This window comes from Pipra filicauda, unplaced genomic scaffold, assembly GCF_003945595.2.
Source record: "Pipra filicauda isolate LSUMZ 115617 unplaced genomic scaffold, ASM394559v2 scaffold210_size2929891_pilon, whole genome shotgun sequence".
NCBI classification, from domain to species: Eukaryota; Metazoa; Chordata; class Aves; order Passeriformes; family Pipridae; genus Pipra; species Pipra filicauda.
This window is the reverse complement of record NW_024104322.1, coordinates 2508572-2520876: the sequence shown is the minus strand read 5'-3', so window position 1 is coordinate 2520876 and position 12305 is coordinate 2508572. Positions and strand designations below refer to the sequence as shown.

The 12305-nt window shown below is 38.3% G+C and overlaps 1 protein-coding gene across 3 annotated transcripts in view; it reads right to left on the bottom strand.

Annotated features, from left to right (window-relative positions):
• Nucleotides 1-2157: 2157 nt before the first annotated feature.
• ST7 (suppression of tumorigenicity 7) overlaps nucleotides 2158-12305 on the bottom strand; it is a 143278-nt gene continuing 133130 nt past the window's right edge. For all 3 annotated transcript variants that reach the window (XM_027731059.2, XM_027731060.2, XM_039381001.1), the window contains 3 exons: nucleotides 10068-10160; nucleotides 6947-7086; nucleotides 2158-2480 (listed from right to left, as the gene is read on the bottom strand). In XM_027731059.2, coding sequence (XP_027586860.1) covers nucleotides 2385-2480; nucleotides 6947-7086; nucleotides 10068-10160 — 329 coding nt within the window. In that variant the 3' untranslated portion in view covers nucleotides 2158-2384. The remainder of the gene's footprint in view (nucleotides 2481-6946; nucleotides 7087-10067; nucleotides 10161-12305) is intronic.

The following is a 12305-nucleotide window of genomic DNA, read 5'->3' as shown; positions in this document are numbered from 1 at the left end:
CAAAGCCTAAGGCAACCAACTCTGTCCAATGGAAAAGAAAATCCTTTTGTCTGACTTGCCTAGTCTTCCAGATGCCTAGAATTATAATTAAAGCTATAGAGAGATTTTCTAGATAAAATCCATGGCTCATTACTGCTTATCAGGGAGATGGATACTAGAAATGGTAGAGAGAGAATTTCATAAAGGTATTTTTGAGTTCCTAAATATTCCTCATAGTTCAAGGGAAGGACGTGATTCTTCCAGGAGCTACATGTTTCTTTTTATCAGATTATTACAGATAGTAATTCCCACAAAGATCATAATTCTTCTAACAGAAGGCCAAACTACTACCTTAGCTGCTGACAAACATGGAGATTTCTCTATATAGCTAGATATAAAGTGATGTGCAAATACATATTAGGACTGTTAATCATAGCAATTTGTTTTTTTTGAAATGTAGAGGATAAATAAATGAACTTCGAAACATTTTTGAGGTGGCTGGGAATAAGCGATACAAAGCACAGGAGAAGAGCTGACTATGCCTGATTCTTCTGACTTTCACTAGCCTTTAATTCTGACAGTGCTGTTGTGAGGCAAACAAATTAATATGATTATCCCTAGTTTTTCAGCTAGAGATACACAGGAGCACCTGCTGTAAAGGTGTTTTCAGTGGCCATTCTAGCAATTCAAATGCAAATCTGAGAACACAAATACTGGCCCATCTCACACTTCCACATGCTTATCCACGAGCAATCCACTACCTCTAATCTTATGCCACCTACTACATTAACTGTAAGCCATCCATTACAGTGAATTGCTTTGCAGGAATAATAGCCAGAGATGAAAAACTTGTATGCAAATTCCCAACAACGACACAGCTCACCAGGTTTAACATTTGGCCATGGGGCTCACCGATCACCTATGTCTTCCCTCAGGTCTCACTCTATAGCCAGTTTCTCCTGGTGTGGGGCTGCCTTTTTTTCCCTCATAGCACAGCAGTGTTTGCTTTAATACGGTATTTTTACTCACTTGGGCAAAGATCTGTCTTCTACCAGACTAACACATCTGTGATCACGAGGGCAGAAAATAATGTAATGCATCTTCTGCTGTTAAGAAACACTTTCCTTTTATACCGACTCCAGTAATGGGAGTTTTGTCTTTGCTAACTCATTTCCTCATTGATAAACAAACTTAGCTGCTGGCGATAACAGTCCCTCAAGCTGCTCAACATTTTTAGAAGAATAGCAAAGTTGAAATGGCAAAGTGGCATTTTTGATCCGCTTCATCAGGGTTACTTTCCTTATCTGGAACAGGAGTTGAAAAAAAAATCCTTGAGGCATCTGTAAGGATTCCCTTCCAATTCTTGACAGAAAGGACTGCTTGCTTCAACTTCCAGATCAAAATCTTGATCTTGTGCCTTAGCAGAGGTGTCTGCAGGAAGTTTCCATCTACAGGGGTAAGTTATAAATGAATATTTAGTCTAAACCTCTCACAGCACAAAGATAAGACTTCCTGAGGTGAGCACTAATAAGGGAAACACCAACCTCTCTATTAATTGTGCATGAACTAACACCAATTTTGGTAATGAGCTTCTGGTCTCAAGCAACAGTTTATAATGCTGATGTTTCATGTGTACAGGAAAAAGCTCCTGCTCCTTCGTATTTGAAAACTACTACTAATGGAATAAAAACTCAGAAAAACATACGTAAGAGCATCAATGCAATGATTGCTCACTACAGGTAAATTTGTTTTCAGTTCTCTACCATTACTTATGCTTTGCCCTGTAGATAGAGAACAATACGTGGAGCTTCTGGAGGTACCTGAAATAGCAGTGATGTGAAGAAAATCTGTCAAGTATGTGGACTTCTTGAAAATTCAGATGAGGATAAAACTGACCTCTGTGCAGAGAGGGGAATCAGGAGCCCAGTGTGCCATCCAAACTGCCTGGAGAGGCTAAAGCTGCTTTAAGCAAGAGCTTTAACTGTCCAGAAGCCTCTGTAGCGGTGAGGCCTTCACCCAGTGAACTCAAGAAAAAACAGCGATAATGTCACTGAACTGTAAAGTCATTAGTGTTTTTTTCATTAACTGAACAGGTAGCCAAGCCCTAGGTATGGTGAAGCAGATGTGTTTATAAACAAAAATTAGAATCTAAGCTTTGAAGAAGCCAAAAGACAGTAATGCTACAATACACAAAAGTTTATTTTTGAGTTTTTCTTTCTGAAGGCAAAATATAATAGAACCTAACAGCAATGTAATTTGTACAACAAAACAGTTTTTATGAGAACAGACAATCCATGAAGTGATTTTAAGTCTTAGAACTGCTTCCCTTTTTTATCATGCTTTCTTGTGGTCAACAAAAAGTTGGCACAGAAGATGTCATGGCAGTCAGTCAGCGGTGTGCTCCCTCAGATCCTTGTCAGCTGGTGCCACAGACTGGAGGGCAGGATACTTTCTACTTTTTCCATCACAAAATTTAAAGGAGCAAAGAGGGTGCTGAGAAACTGCAAAGAAATCAGACACACATTCAGATCAAAATCCAGGAAACAATACATCTCAAGAGAAAGCTGTCCAATAAGACAAGATATTCTTGCTGTGTTCCTCTGTAAAATCCTTCAGCATAAAAATTACATAATTCACATATAAAGACTTTCTGCCAAATTCTGAGCCTTGCATATACACAGATTTCTGGATTTTGCAGTAAAGAAAGCAAGAGCCCTATTTTTGTGAAGATCAAAGTGACAAACTACAAAAATTTTCACACATCTCACATCCTACATTCAGGCTCATTCTGAAGCCACTAAAAGCTCAACCCAAAACCTAGAAAGAGAAAGAGAGGCATTCTCATAATGGCACAGTCTGCCAGACCATTTCTCAAAGATTAAAGTGTGTCCTGAGAGTCAGTTTTAAAATGGTTGTGGGTTATCTACAGATCTGCTATATATACACAGTCATCACGAACTAGAATTTATTTTAACATGGTCTGTATCATTGACTTAAATTTATCTTAACATCCTCTCTCTATTAGAAAACACAATGTTAGTAAGTGGCTTCAATAATTAATGTTCAGAACAGGCATATGTGAAAAAAAATCATGTGACAGGGAACATTTTATCACAGGAAAAAACCACTTCTGGATACACATCTCAGAACTCAGGTCCTCAGAGCACTCCCAAAATTTTGGGAAATGCATATTTACTGTGCTTTACATTACCTGCAATTCAACTGTACACATTACATACAGCTATGTTGTGGCCCTATATGTGTATGAGAGAGTACAGCATATATGATGCTTATGCATTTTAAAGGCAATACTAAGCACTCTAATTCATTTTTCCTCTTGGACGTGTTTGCATACAATGCAGACACCATATCATGGACAACTCCCATGGGAAAACTGGGTAACGGCATCACTGGTAATGTCATTTTGTCATAAGCACAGGTCCAAGAAAAAACTTCTAACTGAAGCAGAACACAATATTTCAGTCGTGGTGCTAAAGGTCAAGCTGTATAACATGAGCTGCAGCTGAATCAATGTAACATTGATCATCTTAGAGACTGCTGTCACTATTTCAAGTGGCTCCTCTAAGTAGAGGCGTTCCCTCTGGTTAAGCTGTGAAGTGCTGAAATAAATATGGCCCTTTAATTTTGCCAAATGCAAAAGGCTCATTAGAGGATAGCTTCTGCTCTTTGAGAAGCACTGGATTTATGTGGTAAGCTTGTATCATCAGATCTACTTGAATAAAACTCAGCTTTGTAACCAGTGCAAATTATATACTTGTTAAATCAATGAAACAAGAATAATTTGCCTTACACTGAGTTTTATGGCAATTCATAGGAATTTTGTTGCTCAAGTAGTCAATTGTATTCTGTAACAAACTCCACAAAGTATCTGTAGCTGAAAAGAAGCCAAGTTTTTCTCCACCTGGAAAATTAGTTGGTCTACAGAACACATTTAAAGTCATGGGTACAAAAGCCTGGCTTCGATAAAGTCTAAGCACCATTTGATTAAAACAGATATGCAAAAGCTTTCAAGCTTTTCCACACTTAAATTTCTGCATGTCAATGAAAGAAATTCAATACTACGAACACTGGCTGGCAATTTTATCAAAGCCATGCCATCAGAAATTTGTTCCGCTTGTATTTATATCTTAACTCACTTCCGAAAGTTTTCTGTTAGAAAGGCTAGCAAAAATTAAAACCACAGCATTCAGAGCAGGTTCTGGATCTAAAATACAGGTGCACTGATGGAGCTGGATGAATTCCATCCTATGAATTTCCTCTTCCAGAAGAGGAAAGGAGCTCTAAAATACCTTTGACTTCTGCATCCAGCGGCTGAATGCAGGCTGCTGGAAGGGACTGTCACAGTGGCACAGGCCACCTTCGGCAGTCTCTCACATGGAAGGGGCCTCAAATCTTCGTTCACGAAGCCTAGCCACTAAGACATGGAAGGGGTGCTCAACACTTAAGGACTTTCTCCACCTTGAAGCTCCCAGTCTCTGGGTCAATGGGCTATGGAAAAGTGCATGAAGATGCTACCTGGAGGACAGGTCAAAGCCCAAGGCCCAACCATGGTAACTTATTCAGTTTTTGTGAAATATGGTAAATACCAACTTACAGTAACATAGGCCTGGGCCATGGTGCCGATACTACATCTGTGCAGTGTTTTTGGGATTGGCAGACATAAGAAGAAATTAAAGCATATGTGCACAGTTTCACAGCGTAATATACCACCATCACAGTGACTACCAACCAGACAGGAACATGTAATTCAATACACATAACCACAGAAACAGTCATCACATTCATCATTTAGCTATTTAGGGAACCAATTACTTATGAAACTATCTTCCCTAAAACTGAAAGGGAAGAGTCAGGCCTGGCCAACCTCTCCTACTCTCTTCTGATACAGCCACATTTCAAAGAAATGTCTGCTATGATTTTCTTCAATCTCTTGCACCTGGGACACTTTTCCCACAGGAGACAACACAATGAGCCTTCTGAATCAAAGCTTTTCTATGAGCTACCAAATTAATTTCACAGGCTAAAATTCTGCCCTTCCCATGTACAACCAAAACTCAGTTGCTGCATGTAGTAGTTTATGAAGATTAACATGTAGCTAAACCAAGTCACAATACATGTTAACTGACATACTAACTGCATCCACACAGGTTCTGAGATCTTGAGTAATTGTTCCGTCTTTATGCACATAATGTAGCTCATATTTAAATTCTATTTGTCTGTGATTATTTTACTAACCAGGAGCTTTACCTGCTCTGATATGCAGAACTTGATAATGCCATACAGAGCCTTGGGGTACCTATTTATCTATTAACACCAATGGCAGCTTCACTTATACATCTGGGAAATAGATCCTTCCGGTCTGATTTTACTCCCCAAACGGCTTTGGAAGCCCAACCACAGAGAAACAATTACCAACACACCACCAGTGTAACTTTCATTCTCTCTCTCTGATTGCACTCAGCAAACAAAGCTGGGTGAGTTAAGCCAATGAAAACAGGCTACTAATTTTCTCCAATTCCAGAAGCTCACTACCTGTGGCAGGAGAACTAAGCACATGCTGCCAGCTTAAGACATATTCTTTTTTCAGGAATACAAGGCTGATAAACAGAGGATCAAGGCTAATAGGGACAGATTTGGGATCAGTAACTATGACAGTATTAGAAAATTGTAAATTCAATTGAAAGAGCCAAACAAGGGTCATGCACTTCAATAACATAAGGAACAAAAAAACCCCAACTACCACACAGAAGAAAAGCTTTACAAAGAAGTTTATGACCAGATGCCCAAGTTACACACTTATTGTCCACCAAACACCTACATACAAACTCAACAAACAAGAAAAAGCAGTAATATTTCAGGTACATTTCAGCACTTTTTTCTGATAGAAGTGGTATCTTTTGCTACAACTTACCTTACTTTCTGTCTTCTAGAGCTAACAAAACAAAATTCTTGATGCAAGAACCATTGCTGTACCAGATCTCTATCATTCACAAGTCTGAGTTAAGAGAAGACCTGGCTTACTTGCAAATGGAGTCTCTTGCCATTTGAAAAGGGGTTTGAAAAAGTACTCACAATGTGGAATTTGCCAAAGGCTTTCAGCCTTGCTTCCTCCACCCCACTCCCTATGCTTCCCAAATCAAAAGTACTGAAGACATTAAAAACAAGGCCAGGAGGCCATTTTGGAAGCATAAGACCTACGATAGATACAAATATATTTGAGAAAATATATTAGAACAGAGGATATTCAGTATCTCTTGGAGAAAGAGAAGGGTTTTTTATTATCCTAGATTTTTTCTGTTAGTGGATTTTTCATCTCCTACGATGCTGGAGCACTGATGTTCTCAGTTTTGCAAAGAAAAAAGTTTTAGAATAATTGATGGCTCTTCCCCCTCATCCTCTAACATTTATTAATCCTTGGTGGATTAAAAAAATCAGAATTAGGAGAGACTTCTCTGGATGTAGTTAAGAAAAATTATGAGCAAATATTGAGACTACTTCCTTCTTGGCAGTTTGGGGATAGATGCAGAAATTTGCCCTGGTTAACAGTACGCTCTATTTCTCCTCAGAACTAAGAGTTTCTATTGCACTGGAAATCACAGCAGTCATTATGGCTTTACAAATATAAAGGGGTTCTGCAAACCTTTATTAGTTTATTTTATTGGATGATATATGAAAATACAGATATTTGCTTCTCCCACCAAGCCCAAAATCACAAGAGATCCGGCCTAGCAAGAGAGCCATATAAACTGGAGACAGCAGACAGCCGTGTCTTTTACTGATTAGCGTCCTTAACATTTGTGTAAATGTCCCTCTGCTCAGACATCGATGGATGTTTTATTTATACTGCTGAATATGCAGATATTTGATATCTGGCAGTATTTAGCTCAGCTATTCCTGCATCGGTGTCTTTATTTACCAGAAGAGAGTGGCAGCAGAGAATACTCACAGCTTTTGCGAAGACCCCCATAAGCTCTGGGAACTGATGTGTCAGGAGGGCAAGCATGGCTGTGAAAGAACAGAGTCCAGCAGTGAAGAGGATGAAGAATGGAAGCTCTTTCTTGGGGTAAACTGAAACTTCATGAAATGCTGTAGAAAAAAAAAGGATGGGAAGGGGAATGCATTATACATTGCAAAAAAAATCAAAAACCAATAACCAACCCGAACCAATCTAACATTCTTACATGGTTTAAACAACCAGAGACATTCAAAGTTGCTTTTGAAGAAAGAAATACATAGATGGTCTGAAACATCTAAGGCCAACATTATTGTTGTGTCAGTAATTTCTGCCAAGTAATTCTCATCTAAAGATCCTATTTCTGGTTCACTCTGGCCCTATGTACACATTACTTTCACTTTACTTGTGTCAGCACTAACTATAATGCAGCTATGTAACAATTAATCCCAGAAAACAAACTTAGAAATAAAACAACACGTTTTTTTATGCAGGTCCTTGACTAGCAACATGGCTGCATGTTTGCTAAGGCTGATACACAGACAGTGCAGAAACATGCATCCAGGAGCAGCAGTGAGACCAACCTTACAGAAGCATGGCTGCAGACCAGTTTAACCAGGCTGTAAAACTACAGTAAATTCTGACCGTTTAATCTGCAGAACCAAGAAAAGTTATCATAAAAGTAGGACATATAAACATGTACTTTAAAACCTGGAAATTAAATTAATAATGAATTTTTAAGGTGTTTGCTAATATACATTGAAAGGAATACAGACATTTACTCGACTCTGGTATAAAAAATCCTTCACTGGACTTTGGAGAAAGTAGCACTGAGAAGACTAAAAAGGTCAGAAGAGGAGAGTGAGTATTCTACCAGAAGAATATATCCCTTAAACTTTTATGGTGGCTCAGACTCAAGGTGAAAATCTGGCTGGATTGGCAAAAGGTCTGCTGGACTCTTCCCTGTCTATTTCACTCCATCAGCCTATAGTTTGCAGCCACAGTCAAGATAAATGCAAATGCTGAAACATTTTTTCTCATAAAGGACCAACCTCAAGGCTTCCCATATACTTGAATCCTGTGGCTATTCATACATAAGAAACACTACTCTTCCATTTTTCCTACTTTCTTTGCTTCAGCGATCAGCTTTCATTTCATCATACTTGCAGACAACATAAGCAAAGAGTAATTCAGCAACATGCCAGGACAGTATTCTTGACTGCATTCATCCGGAGTGCAGTGGTTCCCAAAACCAACAGCAAGAATTCATAAGAGTTTAAATTAAAATATTATAAAATATGTATGATTTTTGAGTCTGCTAGTTCAATCAGTTTAAAAAGAAAAGTAGAGATAGATTACAACTTCTCTTTGATCTAAAATAAATTTAGAGATCAGAAATACCAGATCATGGACTTTTTAAGTCTAGGATCTCTTGTGCTCAGTTTCTTGCACTTCCTTTTGACACAGGCTCAACCGTGTTGTTCCAGTCTGTTATCCAGTCAGGGCAAAAGTCTTGTGACTGATATTTTTAATTTGGATAGCCTATCAGATTTTTGTGTTCTGATATAATTCCAGCTGACTGTTCTTTAAAACACATGCAATTAAAGGGTGTGGACAGGTATGCAAAACCCCTCTAACCCACCTGTTCTGTCACGGTACGTTAAACCCTTCCCTCCTCTAACCCAAGAGATTTTGCAGTGAAAGGCATTTCCCACAACTGCCAGAGCAGAACATGACTTTCTGCATATGCTGTTAAAGAGTCCCTCGCTTCTAAAATTTGACAGAAATGATTAGTTTTGCATCTAAACAGAGAATGCTGAGCTATTCTGCATGACTTTGTCATTCCTAAGTCTCCTGACACTCCACCCTTCCCAGCTCAGCATCCCTCTGAGTAAAGCAAGCAGAGCACTCTAAGAGGTGTTGTTATAATTAGGGTGATTATAACAGGGCGGGGAGATACTGTCAGTTGCCAAGGATTTCTGTGTAATATCAGCAAGAATGTGCTGTGAAGGAGAGACTTGCAACGAGTGGATTTTCGCTGTATTAGTCTCACCTAATGTTTACTCATGTAGGCTTACAAAAAGAGGCAACACATTTTTCAGCCCAAACCAGAGAGGTTCTGAGTGAAAGACTACAGAGGGTGCAAACGCCCTTAAAACCAGCCTTCCCAGCAGAAGCAGGCTTCATTTTACTTGTTCCAGAACACATTTCTCTTTATTCTTTCTTCAGGAGTGAGAAGGTGAGAGAAGAATTGCCTTCCCTAGATCACCTTGTATTTTTCTTCTCTGCCCTGACTCTGCAAACCCCACTGTATTTGTGTGTGTTCCACTTATGTTCATTGAGTCCCACTGAGAGAAAACATGTGGGAATGAAGCATAACTGCAAGATTGGCTGCTTTGGCTCTTCCTCTGCATTCCTATGCTTCACTGCATGCACTGCAATGAGACTCATTATGTTGGACTGTAACACTTCTCAAGGGCTGGATCTGTCTGTATATCCATATCTAGAAACACTGCTGGCACTTCCCTAATCCATGCCATAAACCCATATAAAAATGACTGAGATGATTTCACATAAATCTCTTCATAATAACACACACACCATTACACAAAGAAACCCCTTTTTTGCTATTTAAGAGTGCTTTTCAGAAAATGTCAGCATAACCTGTCAGAATAATAGCTGTGTTAATGATGCAGCTGTCCTCAAGCAGGTTGGATCTTGCCTTGGAATTTAAGTAGCTAGTGTATCTACAAAAGACTAACAAGGCTGCAACACTGTGCTTTTGATTTGATGGGATGTTACTCTAGATGAAAGATCAGACATATTTTCCAGTGTCTTGGCAAGAGAGAATAGCACGATCTAACTCATTTCTATCTCTTTGGTAATCTCTCTCCCTGTCCCTAAGATGTCAAAAATAATAAATACAGCTGATTGTAATGAATTATGGCTAGGAGCTGCTTCTTAAACCATCACGGGAGCTCCAGAGGCTCTGTGTCAATCCAGTTATTCTAATCCAGTGTATTCAATTTAAAAGGCATCAAAGGAGATCAGTGCTGCAAGACTCAGGTAAACAATTCTTCGATGTCAATGATAAGAAGAGAAAGGTTGAACATACATGGTAGTAGTTCTCTATCTGCAGTTTCTGTACAAATAGGATATGGGTAGAAGAGATGTCCTTTTTCCAAAGGATAGGGGATCATTCTGAAAGCTGAAAAGAGAACACCATGCACAGGTTACTGTAAGTGTGGCAGTCGTACTTAATTACATTTGCAATTCTGGAAAACAAACATAGACAAAATATTTATATTTGGTTGCAAACAACACATAAATTGTTTAATGAAATGCCAAAATATAAATCTACATTTATCTTTCGATCTTGCAAACACCTATGTTTATTTTTATTCTTGAGAAAAGGTTCATGAATGTCAGGTGAGACCACATTACAAGGACACACATAAATGTTTGCATAATCAAAGCCTATTGTATTTCCAATTCCGTAGCCAAATTTATGCATTATATCTTAGGCTTTTAGGCTGCAGAATTTTTAAATTTCAGGAGAAAGTAGTGTATCTGGTATAACAGGTACAGCCTACAAAAATGACCAGCTAAGCTTGTGAGTTCAGGCCAATACTCACAATCTCTGTGCATCAAATATAAGAGAAGTTTTGCATGAAAATCATACACTACTTTTTTTTCCATCACACTCCAGCAAGTCAGGTAACACTGATGAACACAAGCCCTGAGAACCAGTGTTCCAACATGTCATGTTTTCATTTTGTATTAATTTTCTATTTGGCAATCAAAGATTAATACTGAATTATTAAAACCAGGTTCCTCTCATGCATTCTTTCTAGATGCAGCAGATCAAGTCAGGTTTCCAATATAAATCTTCAGGTCATAGAATAAATAATACTTAATCTTATGAATTTTTAAAATTGAAAATAATAACAGAGAGGGAGGGAAATGGATTACTAAATCTGGACGCTGCTGATGTCATAGGTCAACTGAGGGTGGTTTATAGAAACATCAGAATCCTTGACTGAAATATAGCTTTGCAATCAAGGCATCCTTTTCCATTATCCTATATATTATTTTCATTCTTTTTATGTCACCAACATGTTATACTCACTACTCCTATGAACATCAGTCACTGAAGCAATATTTTCCCCAACAGATGTCCGAGAAGCACTGTACATTTTAGTTGTTAGGTATAGCCCACTGCCACACAATAACACTCCATTATCTCTTGCTCACAAGACAACTGAAGCACTGGTTTAAATACACAATCCCCCAATATTTTCAGTTGTGTACACTGCATTTGAAATAATGTTAGCTGTATTTTTGTGAAATTATATGAGTGCATTTTTTCTTGGTTACTATGTTTAAAGCAATAGTAAAGAAGGTAGAAATCCTCAAAGATTGTAAACCAACCTGGGCTGTAATGCTCTTCCAGTATTAACCACCCCTCTCCATAGCAACCCAAAAAGCCAAGTACAAATACAATAATCCAAGCTGTGTATGATCTTCACATGCAACAAACTTGAATGTCTGTACAAAAACATATGTGGAGCGAAGTTCAATGCTCATTTCTTCAAAATCACTAACACAAGTTTTTCCTTCCAATTTGGCCTAATATTGAAACAGACAATCAAGACTCTTCTGCCTTACACTAAATCACAGCAATATTAAGATTTTAATCAAAAAGGGATGGTAAAGATGTTGTTTTTACAAAACAAGTGAAAAATGTCTGAATAGCTTTTATAAACAGTTATCCTTGACATGAGACCAATTATGGAATATTTACAGCAAAACAGTTTTATTTAGCAATGCTATCAGCCGTGGAAGAAAGTGCTCTAGTTCATCTGTATCAGTTTGTGTTTATGTAGTTACTTCTCTGCCTTACTCTTACAGTATTATCTGATCCTATTTTACATTAATTGACTCAGGTAGCACAGAGGCAGTTTGCCATTCAGCTGTGTACTTGCTGTAAGGGATACTGTAGCATTTGAAACCCCCTGGGTTTCCCTTCTTCATGCTAACAATAGGAATTTTGATACAAGTTTAGAAACCAACAGTGACAAACAATCGCCTCAGACTCTTTCAAAATTTGGTCACACTTCAAACTACACACCTTCTATACACAGAACGTGGTCCAAACCCAGTGGTGTCACTTGGGCTTTTTTAGTGGTACTATTAGTAAAGTACCTACAAACACCTAGAAAGAAAGCGAGGGCAAGCGATCAAGTACTATATGTAGACTATTGGGTAAAACTAGTATTTAATTACATTTAATATCTATCATGTTTTCACTGGTTTTCACTTACAGTTAGGGATGCCAAGATATCTACCAAAT